General features: G+C 56.5%; 6 protein-coding genes across 6 annotated transcripts; 1 reads left to right on the top strand and 5 right to left on the bottom strand.

The window, feature by feature from the left end:
• Window positions 1-14: 14 nt before the first annotated feature.
• On the bottom strand, window positions 15-1502 carry PG985_014058 (uncharacterized protein; the record flags this gene model as incomplete). The annotated part of the gene is made up of 1 exon (XM_066833824.1): window positions 15-1502. One exon carries the CDS (start codon window positions 1500-1502, stop codon window positions 15-17), a length of 1488 nt encoding a protein of 495 aa, XP_066678564.1.
• Window positions 1503-2390: 888 nt separating this feature from the next.
• Window positions 2391-2801, top strand: PG985_014057 (uncharacterized protein; the record flags this gene model as incomplete). Its single annotated transcript, XM_066833823.1, has 1 exon — window positions 2391-2801. The coding sequence occupies one exon, from the start codon at window positions 2391-2393 to the stop codon at window positions 2799-2801; it is 411 nt and encodes a 136-aa protein (XP_066678563.1).
• Window positions 2802-2951: 150 nt separating this feature from the next.
• Window positions 2952-4844, bottom strand: PG985_014056 (glycoside hydrolase family 32 protein; the record flags this gene model as incomplete). The annotated part of the gene is made up of 2 exons (XM_066833822.1): window positions 2952-4736; window positions 4788-4844. 2 exons carry the CDS (start codon window positions 4842-4844, stop codon window positions 2952-2954), a joined length of 1842 nt encoding a protein of 613 aa, XP_066678562.1.
• A 641-nt stretch (window positions 4845-5485) lies between these two features.
• On the bottom strand, window positions 5486-7618 carry PG985_014055 (uncharacterized protein; the record flags this gene model as incomplete). Its single annotated transcript, XM_066833821.1, has 3 exons — window positions 5486-7031; window positions 7078-7478; window positions 7610-7618. The coding sequence occupies 3 exons, from the start codon at window positions 7616-7618 to the stop codon at window positions 5486-5488; spliced, it is 1956 nt and encodes a 651-aa protein (XP_066678561.1).
• A 1152-nt stretch (window positions 7619-8770) lies between these two features.
• On the bottom strand, window positions 8771-10037 carry PG985_014054 (uncharacterized protein; the record flags this gene model as incomplete). The annotated part of the gene is made up of 3 exons (XM_066833820.1): window positions 8771-9185; window positions 9274-9764; window positions 9837-10037. 3 exons carry the CDS (start codon window positions 10035-10037, stop codon window positions 8771-8773), a joined length of 1107 nt encoding a protein of 368 aa, XP_066678560.1.
• A 1207-nt stretch (window positions 10038-11244) lies between these two features.
• Window positions 11245-13594, bottom strand: PG985_014053 (uncharacterized protein; the record flags this gene model as incomplete). Its single annotated transcript, XM_066833819.1, has 4 exons — window positions 11245-12354; window positions 12483-12622; window positions 12678-12936; window positions 13010-13594. 4 exons carry the CDS (start codon window positions 13592-13594, stop codon window positions 11245-11247), a joined length of 2094 nt encoding a protein of 697 aa, XP_066678559.1.
• Window positions 13595-13973: the final 379 nt, after the last annotated feature.

Below are 13973 nucleotides of genomic sequence, written 5' to 3'. Positions count from 1 at the left end.
CAATGGCCCCCGAATCAATCGACATGCTTTTGTTCATCGCGAATGACCTCAATCCGCGCCCTCAGCCACGCCTGAAACCCGGCAAAGAGCCCGACCTCCTTCCACCGATCGCACACCTGGGCCAGCGCCTCGTACCTGTCGAGCACCCAGGCGGCTCTGGCGGCGTCGGAGCCGCCCTGCAGCTCGACGGCGACCTTGTGACTGAGCTTGGCGAGGCAGACGGGGCAGAGATAAGGCGGCTGCCGCAGGTCCTCGGCCATGCCGGTGGTGCTCTGCATCATGCACGCGTAGTACACGCAGTGGTCCAGAAAAAGGTTGTGCCCCAGCTCGTGGGACACCGTGCGAACCAAGCGCGCCAGCCAGAGGGTCCGGAGCGGCTCCGCACTGTTCGACGAGGGTTGGGGGGACGTGTCGTCGGGCTCCACCCGCCTGGCCGCCTGGATCGCCGCGCGCATCGGCGCCCTGCTGACCGACACTGTACTGCTATTAATAATGCGCGTACCGCGGTGAACGTCGGCCGCGGCAACCTGCGACTCGACGAACGCCCTGCAGTGCGAAGCGGGCCACCAGTGCTGCTGTTCCTGCGCCTGCTGGCACTGGTGTTCGCAGTCGAGGTCCAGCGGCGTGTTTTCTTGGCCTGCGCCCTCATCGAGAATCGGATGGTACCTGGCCGTGGACACGACACAGACCCGATTCAATCCGTACGCCCGCCCGCAGCAGAAGTCGTCCTCCTCGTCCTCGTACAGGTCGTGATCCACCAGCAGGGCCATTGCGTACGCGTCGTGCGGCAGCAGGGAAATCTCTGCGTCAAGCACGTCTTCGAGATTGAGCTGCTTGCTGAACACGCCATCTGGAGAGACCCGCGCTCGGATGCGGGTGCACGTCCCGGCTTCGTTGGCCAGACCGATGTATTGGTACTTTTTCGATCGGTTCTTCTGCTCCCACGCCACGAATCGCAGCTTCTGGGGAAACGGCTTGACCACGAATCCGTGGTAGAAGGCGCTCAGGTACGCGACGTAGTCATCGAGATCTGGCGTTTTCAGCTCAGGAAACGACGACGACGACGACGACGATGATGCACCTGCTTTAGGCTTTGCTCGCAACCACTCCCTCATGAAGCCTACTTCATCGGTGATCTCGGGTACCGCCGCCACGTACAGCGTCTTGCGCGCACGCGTCGGCCGGTTACGCGTCTCGTCGTCGCACCAGGACTGGAAGCTCTGCCTTTCATACTCCGGGTCCCATGCCAGGTCGTCCGTAGGCAGCACCAAGGGGCCCGGGAAGGACGCGAGCAGATCCCGCGCGACCTTGTCGGCGCGTACATCAGCCCTGCGGCGACCACCCCCAGTTGAGCTACCTGATGCATCAGGAAGCACCGGGACGCGTCCCGACCTGGTGGCTGCAGCAAGGCGCTGCGCTGGCGATGCCCACTCGAAGCCCACCTCGCGGGCATACGCGCTGGGCTCGAGCTGCAACGTCTTGTGCTGACATGGCTGCGGCATGGTAGCGGTGGCTTCCAGACAGAGATACGTGGTGAGTTACTTCAATGAGATTAGCAGAATGGCAATCCAATCCGTTAGAGCTGATGCATTCTTGAGCGTCTCAATCGGTAGTGGCAGCCCTAGCTGCTGCTGCTGCCTAGAGTCAGCCGAGCTAGCAGTAATGCGACAGTCATCCTCCATCCAATTAGACCAGCAGTTTAATTGATGCAGTTTTCATGGTAGTTGTTTCAGCCAGCAGCCCAGCAATTTTTGCTGTAATGATCTTGTGTTCTTTTGCTTTTGTTGGCGCTAGGCGACTTCAGGATGAGGCTAATTGATGTTTGTGTGGCGGTGCATCTCAGGTCAGGGGGTAAAGGAGGTGGCGCATATCGTAGGCGCATCAGTGGGATTGGACCGAGCAGCGTGAACTATTCATTTTTCTTCATACAATCTTCACTGCTGGCTCTATTTGGATATGTGAGCCCACCAAGAAGGCCTCAAATAGGGTTCTAAGCCTCATGGTAATAGCGCCCATCTTCATGATCTACCGCGGAGGAACCACACCAATGACTCACCCGGCCAGGTTCACGGCGAGTGACGGCGGACTTCAAGCGGCACAGTTTAGCTCTGACATAATGGCACCTGATTTGGTAGTAGTCGTTCACATCTTGAAATCCGTCCTGTTCTCCGATAACAGCTCTAGTTTTGCACTGTAGAATCCTGTCTTGGCAATAAAGGTATCACTTGAGACGGTAAAGCGGCCTTGAGAGCGTTGGTGTTTTCTTCTATTGAAACGGTTCCAGTAAACTATTGAATATCCCCAGCAAGAGCTGATCACTCGTTCCGAGCAAGAGCCGACCTACCCCTTACGCAGGCGGGTTCGCACCCATCGCCATCCTCATCGCCAAAATGTCTTCCCACATCCTGACCGACGCCGCCCCCCTCCCCACCTCTATGTTGCGCGAGCTGGCCAACTCGAGCGCTGTGGACGAGATCTCCAACTGCCCTAACGGCGTCCGCCACCACATCTTCTCCCACGCCATGCGGAACAAGGAGACGGGCCAGACGCAGCGGTCCATCCTCTTCGCCATCTACCAGACCGGGAGGCACGGGCCTCAGAACGGGTACCGCCTCTGCCTGCTCCACCAGGGTTACTATATTGCGTCGCCCGAGAAGCAGGAGGGGGAGCCTGAGGACGAGATCGACAGGCTCGAAAGGCCCATTCCGCAGGGGCACGAGGAGATGGTGATTCTAGGGAATCCCATTTGGCTGGGAGAGGAGGAAGAGACTATAAAAGCGAATGGGAATGAAGAGGAGTAAGTGAATGGCGATTTTGATGATGACCTGTATAAGGTTGTGACACAGAGGGAACAGTGCAGGATTTGACATAAATTTTAATTTGATCAACCTTATTGAGGTGTCCATCAACAGCAACATATCTGTGCCTTTTGTTTTCAACTCACATACCCATCATTCTTCCATGCGGACATTGGGTGCCATCTCCCAGAAGTCGAACTGCGACATCTCGCACTCGCCCCCTTCCACAAAAGGAGAAATACCACAGCAAGCGCCGGAGTCGGGGTAGATCCGGGTCGAGATGGCCGTCCTCTCGTTAGCGAACAGTTCGAGTGCACTGACGTCGAAGAACACCCTAAGCGTGAGGGGCTCCGTACGTGGTGTCGGCGCTGTCGAAGAAACATCGGTACCAGACGAGGAGTCAGAGGGACCCAGGAACTTGAAAAGGGTATGCGGCGCCGTCTCTTCGCTCGTATTGATGTCGCTGTGGACGGTGGAGTGGCGGCGGGTGATGGTGAGAGTCTCAGTCGAGGGCCGGTACGTGATGATGGTGCGGATAGCCGGGTTATCTTTTGAGTGGTGAAAAACGAGACCGACGGCTTCGGTTTCAGGGGTGAGCCCGAACGACGCCTTCAACTCCCAACAGTTTCCATGAGCCAGATCAAGTCCGTCGGTGCCAGCCTGGGGCAACAGCGTTCGTGGGTCCAAGGCCTGGTGGTTCCGTCGGAGCTGCTGCAACCTGCCGGCAGGTACTGCGCAAAGCGTCGTGAGGTTGTATGTTTGCGGCGCTACCTTCCTGACACCAAACGGCTTGAGACTTTCAATCTTGGATTCAGTCGGCTCGAAGACGTTCTCCAGCCTCTGCAGCTTCAGCATCCTCGGAAAAGACAGCATTCCGCTCCACCCCTGAGCCTGCCGCCTCTGCAACGGCAGATCCTCCTCGACGAGCCAGCCCAAAATGATGTGTCGCTGCGACTTGGGCTCGCAGAAGGAGTTTCCGGCGTAGTAACAACCATGGTCCAGGTAGCCACCGTAGCCGTATGTCATCTCGGCGGACCTATCCTGCCCCGGCTCCAGTTGGCCACAGAGCCACATCTGCTTGTGGTCCCTTCGGAACTCCGTGTGCCCCGACGACACGCCCGTCTCCGCCATTCCTTCGACGCTCATGATCAGAAAATCGAGCTGAGTGTCCTCCGCTGCGACCGAGTCGGGATTGGGGAAGGAGATGAAGTTGGTAACTTCCCAATTCGATCCGAAGTCGTATCGATCACCAGATGTAAAGGAGCTCTTGGGCATCGTGCCCAGAGTGGAGACAAATGTCCAGTCGTACAGCGCCTCGGGGGAGAGTCTGTACAAGAATGACGTGGGGCCACCGTTCCTCGTGCCTCCTGAGATAAGAGCGTACAGTGTTGCCGGCGGATCACCGAGTACTCTTGCCATGGACATCCACGGGGCGATGAAAGGGTCGCGCCATCCCGTCACGTCCAGGTTGGCGGGCGGCCCCGGCAGAACCGGGTTCTTCTCGTACCGAGTCCACGTCTTGCCCGTATCGGGCGACGTAGCGGCGTGCAGCAACTCCTGGCCATACGAGTAAGGCGAGGCGTGATGAATCGGCGACCGCGTGACCGAAGTGTAAAACGACGTGATGGTGCCGGCTTTCGCAGTCACGGGGGACAAGCACCCTGTGAAAACGCCAAGCTTATCGGCGTCTGGGGTAGGCTCCAGCGACGTTTCCCTTCGGACTGTCCACGAGACAAGGTCGGGCGAAACGGCTGAGCCCCAGGAGATGGTGTTGTTCCACTCGACACCGGTCGGGACCCATTGGAAACCGACGTGGTAGAGCTCGTTCACGGGATCATACCCTGGCGCGCATGGGTCATTAACCCAGCCCCTGGGAGCGATCAGGTGATACTTTGGCCGCCAACGATTAAACTCTGCATCGACGACGTTTCGGTCCTCCTAGCGAACATTAATATTCCATTGGAAAAGGGGCACGGGATCAAGACCTACCTGAAGCCCAGTATCAGGTTTAGCTTTGCCGTCAACGGTGGCGGTCGCTGCAGCCATGATGATCTGTCGTAGTTGGGAAGAGGGGGTCTTTGGTGCGGGCGTAAGCCATGGTAAGGATGAGCTCAGATACCCAGGCCACGAGTCATTCAGCTGCTCCACCTTGGCGTCGGATTAAGGTTGTGGCCTTGCGATATTCCAAAACCGGGCTGCCGGGCATTGACTCGTCCGCTAGGGTCGCATGGTGGATCAGCCGGGATCCGCTTTCTAAAGTTCGGTTGGGTTGCCGAGACAATAGGGGTACCGCGTACGACTGCATTTTGTTATCTAGAGACTTTGACTGAAGTGGCTGGGAGAAGCCTCGAGAGGAAAAGAACATTTAGTTATGGTAAACAGAATCGAACTGATCGTATTGCATGATATTGACCCCGTCAGGGTTGCAGTTCGTGTCTCACTGTTACTCGCAGGCCAGTACGTCACATGCATACGAGAGTACAAACTCAAGAGGTTAGAGGTAATCGAACCCTAGGCGGGCTTCATGTTTCAAGGTCGACATGAACACCATAATTCATATACTGGTTCATGTCGATAAAGAGAAAACCCAAGGTCCTAGTGATGAATTCTCCTTCTATCCAGCACACTACACAAATATTTAGAGAGGACTCGCACACAGCTCGACAGTGATTCAGTTGGCCTCCCCGTCAGGCATCTTCCAGAATCACCTCAGATGCCTTCTGCCCCACCATAACCGTCGCCAAGACCGGAAACGCCCCCGGCTGCCTGGGGAACACACTCGCATCCACCACCCGCAGCCCCCTGACCCCACGCACACGGAACCGCGAATCCAGCACCGCGAGCGGATCTTCCCCGTCCTCTTCATCGTCAAAGTCCCCAGCGCCAATCCGACACGTCCCCGTGGCGTGGTGCCCAAACGCCTGGGCCCGCACCCACGCCGCATCCTGCTCCCGCACGCGGCAATACCCATTGGACAACACCCCCGCCGGACAAGGCGGCTCGACGGGGGTCACCGGCCCGAACGGCGCTGGCACGGCCGCGAAGACGCGCCGCACGAAGGCGACGGTGTCCAGCATGGCCCCCACGTCCGCGTCGTCGAGGCCGCCGGGGAAGTGCTCGAAGTTGATCGCCGGCGGCGACGTCGGGTCGCGGCTCGTGATGCGCACGCCCGCCTTGTCCGAAGGCGGCCGGGGCGACATGCGCACCATGCTGCGCGAGACGGCGGTGGGCGGGTCCGTGAACAGGCCCGGGTCGGTCTGGTTCGTGGGCGGCCAGAAGCCGCGGAAGGTGGTCGGGGGCGAGAAGGTCAGGATGTCGCGGCGGCGGCCGCCGTCGGGGCTGTGCTGGGTCCGGAGCAGGGCGCACTCGCTGTTGCCCTGGGGGCCCGCGTAGGGGCCCTCGCCGCGCCGCCAGGCGGCGACGCAGGGGTCGTCGGGGAGGCCGAAGGTGCAGTTCGCTGCGGCGGGGTCCGGGGCCGTGGTGAAGTTGGCGGGGCCGTGGCCGACGACGGGGAGTTCTTGGTTGTCTTGCAGGTTCTGCCCGACGCCGGGGACGTGGGCGACGACGGGGATGCCGAGGGAGCTTAGGTGTTGGCGGTCGCCGATGCCGCTTAGCTGCAGAAGCTGGGGCGAGTTGAAGGCCCCACCGGAGACAATGACTTCTCGGCACGCGTAGGCGCGCTTCAAGGTGGCCGCGGGCGGGTTCTCCGCATCATGGTTCCAAGAAGCGGCATAGACCATGGCGCCCTCAAGAAACTCGACGCCGACCGCTCGCGGTTTGTGGTCCCTTCCATCATCGTCAAAGTGAACACGAGTGGCAAGAGATTCCAGCTGCAGCTTGAGACGGTATCTACTTGAGCCGTCTTCCTTTTTGGCGTTCAAGGTAGACATGATCAAGTCTCGAGGCGTCCAACGCTTTCCATGTTCCGTGGTGTGGATGGGCAGCCCGAAAGAGCCAGTGGAGAAGTCTCTCCTGGGACTTTCGAAGTTCGGATCTTTACCCAAGAGCGGCAGCAATTCTTTCCCGCCGATCGGACTGTCAGAACGTCCGAGCAGAGCACTTGCCAATGATCCTAGAAATGATAGCGCCCCTGGGCTCCTCTTATAGTAGTCTGGCGACCCTAGTCGGGTGTCCATGAAACCATCAAAGCCGTGTCCCCGGGTACCGCGTGGTAGGTAGTGGTTCTTCTCCACTTTCTCAAAGATTGTTCTCATATTTCCTGATCTATCCAGTCTGTCAGATGGAGTGACATACTGGCAGCTGCGTTGGTTTTACTTACGACCACGACTCATCACCAGTGATATCCGCCACGTAGTCCCAGTCCGCATCGTTGGGCAAAAACGTCCCCATGGCGTTGACAATGGCACTGCCGCCCAACGTGGCGCCGCGAGGGTAGTACACCCCATTCAACTTGGCATCTTTGGGCGCCCGGGCCCCGCTACCGACCCAGTACGACCCGTTCGGCAAGGTCCAGGTCAGATGGTTGTTCTGAAGCTCCTGCTCCTGGTCGTCGCCGAAATGCTGGACGAAGAAGTGCCACCTGAGGGCGGCGGTGCTCGGGTACGACAGCGCCGCGATGGTGGTCGAGAGGTCGTCCCTGGCGTCGCGGCCGGCTTCAATCAGCATCACGCTGTGGCCCGCCAGCGCCAGGTTGCTCGCGACCACGCCCCGCCGGGCCCACTGCCGATGACGATGTAGTCGTAGGTGCCAGCGGTTCCAGCGGTATCGTTACCTTTGCGGGTGTGAGGATGACCATCAACGTACCCAAACAGAGTAGACGAAGTTAGCAAAAACAGATTACGGAGACTGACAAGCATCATGTTGATTTGATTCGAATCTGTTGCAGGCTATACATGAGAAGTAGAGCTTAGGCACAATGGGACGCTGTCCTTGCGCGGTCCGGACTCTTAAGTATCCGCATGGTGCATAGGCGAGGCAGTCCCTCGAGCACCCCATGTCTCACTCACCTTGCCTATACAAGTGCCCATATTTAGGAGAACCAAAGTCGAGTGTTCCATGTGCCATTGAGTCTGCGCCACCCACGTGTTGACGTTACCATGCACCAGCGGATAGAAAATTATCCTGCAATGGTCGGCATCTTTACCCCTTAAGCGAATCCCTTGGCTCGGCTGTCAGGCATGGCTGGGGTAACCAAAGGGATATCTGTCCAATTGGCCAATCACCGGTCAGATCTCCGCGCAGGGTACCCATACAGATTGCCATCGCACCATAAATAACCCCATATCAAGATTTCTTAGTCATAGTATACAGCGTGGCCCGATTCAGAATCTCTGCCTCGTCGGGTTTCAAGGGACGCAAGGGAGACTCGAAAACTATCAGAGCGGGAATTGGGGATTCATGCTCCAGACGGTGTAATACGGTACACGGGCCGCTGTAATGAGGAGGTGGTGATTCACCACCCATGTGGTCAGCGCCCCATGCACGAATGTTGCAGTGCAATGCGAATTTGGTCCGGGATGCAACCACTCCGGGAAATATTGCTTCTTGCATTCGCCTAGAGGCTTAATGGGCTTGCATCGAAACGCCACCGCATGCTGACTACATTATGACCTAAATGCTGACCGTGCACAAGATTCGGGCTCAATGACCTCACTAAATGGCTGCATGACATAAAGGGGTATTAATGATTCTCATTGGTAAAGACCAGCTCCTTGCTCACCACGGCTCAAAACCAGGAGCCATCAATCCAGTAAACGATCCAACCTCATGATACTCTGCTGCAACCAGAGCTGTGTTTCCCATCCTTAGTACCGAGAGGCTGACACTGACCATGCTCACGCAGTCAAACTGCTTACTGACTTGAGAATGCCCGCATGCTCTGCTGATAACGGAACTTTGAAGCCGACCTTGCCAGATCCCCCGATCTGACAGACCCAGCATCATTGTAGCTCACGTCCACCTTTGTCGTCTTCCATATATTGTAACCCTCAAACAATGCCCCTTCGTCGTCACTATCGCCACCGCCCCCACCCCCTCCCTTGGGATACAGGGGGAGAGCACGGATAGCTCGCCTGGGGACTGGCCGGCAGGTCCTTGAGGATGATCGTGCCGCCGCCAAATGTCCGGATGACGTGCGACGAAGTCGGTTTACTGCTAGCCAGGCTTTTGACGTCCCCGCGCCGGAAGAAAAGGGGGCTTTGGCCCTTTCGATCACGGCTGCTGCTCGTGAGCTTCGCGAAGAAGTTCGGGAACCATTTCTTCAGCAGCGACGACAGCGCGGGGATGGAGGCGCAGATGATGGCCAGGTTGCACTCGACGGTCGAGTAGACGAAGCGGATGTCGTACGAGAAGTCGGGCTTCTGGAACAGGCCGCCGTAGTGGTACTCGATGAGCCAGAACAGGCGCAAGCTGCTGACTATGCTGACACTGATACAAAGCGGAGGATTCATGTCAGCGTTATCTTCAGCAACAGGGGTTGCTTCTCATTTTTGGGTTGGGTATGAGTAGAGCTTACATGATGCCGAGGGTAAGCACCAACATCAGACCCATCTTCAGTCGCCTGGGCATCTGCAGACCGACGACGATCTTGATCGGCAACATCACCACAAGGATGTCTGTCAGCACGGTGATGGACGAGGTGATGATGTACTGCAGGCCTTCGTTGTTGCAGTGACCCGGAGCATCGCGATGCCAGTATTTGCGCACCGGCACGCACGTCAACACCGAGACCATGAACACGGATATCATGAGTAGAATGTTGGAGATATTCAGCAGGTGGATGGACCATCGGATGCCGGGCTTGTGTCCCCCAAGTCGCAGCAGGAAGAACAACACGGAGGATTTGACGAGGCCGAGCTGCGGATTGTACAGCATGATGACCACGTAGGCCCAGACCTGGCTCCAGGGGCGGTCCATGGGCTGGAGAGGCATCTGCCAGGTGTGGACTCCGATGTAGTTCATTTTCATCATTACATAGTTGCAGCCGGCTTCGGCCAAAGCCGTTAGCTGAGTGGGGAGTTAGCTATACTTTCAATGCTGTGTTCAAGCAACTAATAGGCTTGTCGTGGAAACACGTACCATGGCCGCCACGATAAACCCATCATCCCATCCAAATGTCCTAGCAGAGAAACGACTGTATACTCGAAGAGAGACCACTGCGAGTGAGAGTGCTGGAAAGAAGAATACCACAAAGAACCCAATTTGTTGCAATGCGGTCGTGGGGTAGGTCGACAGGCCCGTAGACTCGGTCGGGAGAGGGCCGTTAGGTATCAAAGCCATGGTTCGCTGAGAATTAGGAGATCTCCATTGAAGCCCACAGAAACCGCTTGTTGAACATGAAGCCCAAAATCTTGCCAATGGAAATCACACTTCGAGGTTGGCACTCAGCATGTTGGAAACTTCAAATGGGAGAGCGCAATCAGTTATATTGGTCTATCTAGGCTGTGAGGCCACCCATCAACCGTGGCCAAAAGTGGGAGCAAACACCAGGTTTCCATGATCTGGCGTTACTCAAGTAATCATGTTGTGGCTTCAACTGCAATTTCAATCCGGGCGCATCTGCGGTTCATATTGTCTTCGGCATCGGCTCGGTGCATCAGAGTGTGAGAGAAACCCGGTCCCAATTCGCAGTGGAAATGAAACAGGCAATGAAAAACACCGAACCCGTCGGGAGCGTAAAGTGTGGGAGTTTCTAGTTGCATATTTCCCCCGCCATCTCATAGGGCCGCGGGTGGGTGGAAGATGCGCTGTCAGATATCACCTCAAGCCACTGCGCTTCCAGGTGATGCACAATTGGACACTCCTCCACATCTTCCCCGGATATCTGCATGGGCGACAGGGGTAGCGGTTGGAGAATGGACAGGTAATCTTGGCTAAAGGTCCGGTTGTAACATCCGACCTGCATGCGACCAGATGCTGTGTAACCCTGGCGCATCTGTTGGTGAAAACGACTTTGGAAGCTCGAATTGTCTTCCAGCTGCCCGGGTACTTGTGGTCGGCAGAGGTAAATGGCAAAAGGTCGAGTACATCGGGTAATGTTACCAACTGTGAAGGGTTTCGCGTAAAGCTCCCCACCATTTTCTCGGCACCTATTTCCCAGCACCTTCATGGTGAAGCAAACGCCGAATTTGTGGTTTCTGGACCCATTCCTTGGCCACATAAGTACACGACACTGGGTGGGCCACAGTTAGCAGAATTCCCGTGCCACGAAGTATGGAATAAAACCAAGTTCGTTCAGTATGTTCGCTTATTCTCGGTCTCAGAGATTTGCTAAGATCAGTGGACGCCACTGCTTAATGAAGACAAGCCACGATTGCCGTATGATAAAGGGACACCTAGCAAACGGATGACAAAGCATGACATCTGCTACTGACTAGTAAATTTATTATCTCAAGATGCTATATACGGAGTCCTGTCGTTTTGTATACCAATTACAGGAGTGAAAATGGTGTCGTACAATACCATAGGATCACTCCTACTGAGTAGGTTAATCTGTACGATACAATCCATCTTTCAGGAAGACCGGATGGTTACTATCCAACGTGACTTGGCCCTTCATAGCCTTTGACCTCTGATGCAAGTCATGCGGGCTCTGGAATCCGTGAGTATGCTCGTTGGTCCAGCCCTCCAGACCGTAGAACAGGAGCGGCAAACTGGAAGATTTCCAGACTATGGGGGTTATACGGTCAGCAACGGAGATTCCATCAATAGGGAGAAGCGGGTAAGACTCACCTTGCACACCGTGGGACTTGGAGTTGATCATGACGGTGATCAGCAGCACCAGGGAAAGGACCGAGACCGCGATGGGCAGCGCCAGCCACTTCCACTCGATATGGATATACGTCTCGTTGACGAACGTGGTCCCGTCGAGGGTGGTGATGTTGTTCTGGTCGTTCCGCATCGAGTTGGTCATGCTGTCCGCGATCTGCCCGACCATGGTCGTCAGGTTGTCCGCGTTGTACATGGCCAGGCCAAAAGAAGGCGCCATCTTCCCGCCGTAGCCCGGCTGGTAGGTCCCGACGTTGAGGACCACGGTGCTGTTGAGGATGTCCCTCATGTACATCCCGAGGTTCAGGTGGTCGAACCAGTTCATCGTGTAGTTTGGCCCGAAGGTCTGGCCGTCGGCGTACGCCTGCATGGTGAAGAGGTAGTTGCCGGTTTGAGGGGGGTCGAGGAAGAACTGGTGGCTGGAGATGTGCATGATTGCTTCATCCACGGCCCCGATGTCTGTCCTGCTGTTGTTCACTGTGATGTTGTTGTATGTTTTCATACAGTAGGCCAGCATGCACTGGTTGACATGGGACGGTTTCGTGGGCCTGGCATTATTACCTTTGAAGAGGCTCTTGTCCAGCTTGAGTGCCGTGAAGGCCGCGAGGACTGCAGGTTCGCCATAACCTGTCAACATTGTAACCATGCTGGGTGTGGCGGGCCCGCTCGAAGAGTTCCATACGTCGGCGTACGACCCAGCCGCATCGCTGGAAACGCTCCAAGTGAAGTTGCTCGGCGGCAGGAGTTGACGCGGAACAGTCGTATTGCAGACGGTGGCGCCCGATTTCTTGTCCTGGTGGCAGGTTGTGTTGGTTCTGTCTACCACGTCCTGGGATCCATTTTCAGTCAATGTCTTGTTCCAGGAATGTCCACATGTAAGGTGCTCAGAGGTAGCTTTAGGCGTCTCGGCCTATAGACATCCCTCCTACTTCCACCATAGTTGAACAAGTCGCTTACCTCACACGTGCTGCATATGCCAAGTGTACTGACGGGTGGGAAAGTACAGTTCGAAGTAGGACAAGTGAGGTCAAATCTGGGGGCGACACCGAATGCGGCAGAGATGACAGCACTCTGCAATTGAAACGGCGCGTTCTGGGCTACGGCTCGATGGTCATTCCATGAATCAAGTTATAAGCCAGCCTTCAGACCTACCGACGGGGTATGGGGGACCATGGTTTTGGGTGACCGACGTGCCAGCGTCATAGACATGTGCCAGATTGATCGAAGCAGCCGGGCCTTGTAATGACGGCGTCGCCTGGGTAGGGAAGGTGAAGACCAACTGTGCGAACGGGTCGATCACGAGCGCGGCTATGGTCAACAGCGAAGCCGACGAAGCCAGGAGCGCAGCGGTCTTCATCCGGAACATCAGCTGCAGCGCACCCCACGGGCCCCTGGAACCGGCGTCAAACAACTGTGGGCGAGGTTAGTGATGCTGCTAAGCGGTGCTAGCTCTCGACGGGTGCGGTGGAGCCCAAGCCACTTACCTGGATATCGCTCAAGGTCCGGGGCGCCGTGGCGAAATGCACCCATCGAAGCTGCCCAATGACCTCGGCGAGCACCAGGAGGCACGACGACTTGGCCAGTGTCGTGATGAAGGAGATGACGGCGTTGGGAGAGATCATGAGAGCCCACCCGTCCAGGCGCTTGCCGTCCTCGTTAAGCAGCACTATCACGATGACGACTAGGCATATAAGGCTAAAAGCCGAGGCCATGAGCTCCCACATCCAGAGACGCGGGATCCTCGTGCCTTTGGGTGCCCGCAGCTTCCTGCCATCTCCCGGGTTCTCACCACTGGGAACTGGGTTGGACCTCGTATCTCCATATTGGTCATAACCAGGTAGATCATGTAGTGGGAGATTGTCGGTATAAACTCCATTCTTCGGCTGATTGGTGTCGTGAGGATACTGATATGCTGATCCCTGGCCGTCGATCGGCCAGTAGCTGGCCGACATGGACGGTTTCTGTGCTGCATCATTGTCCGTCATGTGTGACTCGTGGAAGTGCTCGTCGCCTTGCGCATGATTGCGATGCGACGAATAGTCGTCGACTGGCTGGTAGTTAGTCGACATGTCGTCAAAGAGTTGACGACCGCTTGTCGCAAGTATAATGATAATTAGATAGGAAGTTTGGAATTTGTACCACCCCCCTCGGTTCTGCAAACTTGGCGAGACAGCACCAGTAAAAAGCAATCCAGGGACCAAATCAGCTTCTATTAGCGGATGCTATTTTGGTACAGTCTGGCCACAATTGTATGCGCTGCTCGTATGTAATAGGCTGCGGTGCGCCCAGGTCCGCATCAGCACTAATATCGAGGGGCCTATCGTGATCCAGGATCTCTTTCAGCTAAGTATTACACCAGACGGTAGTAGGTTAGGTAGGTGGCGCCAGCCAGCCGTCGGTTCCACCAAGCCACGAGCTTCACATGAACCTCCGCCACGCGCCATTTGC

The sequence above is a fragment of the Apiospora marii genome (genome assembly GCF_038362585.1).
Source record: "Apiospora marii strain CBS 49790 chromosome Unknown utg000011l_segment0_segment0, whole genome shotgun sequence".
Classification (NCBI taxonomy): Eukaryota; Fungi; Ascomycota; class Sordariomycetes; order Amphisphaeriales; family Apiosporaceae; genus Apiospora; species Apiospora marii.
This window is presented reverse-complemented; position numbering and strand designations above follow the sequence as displayed.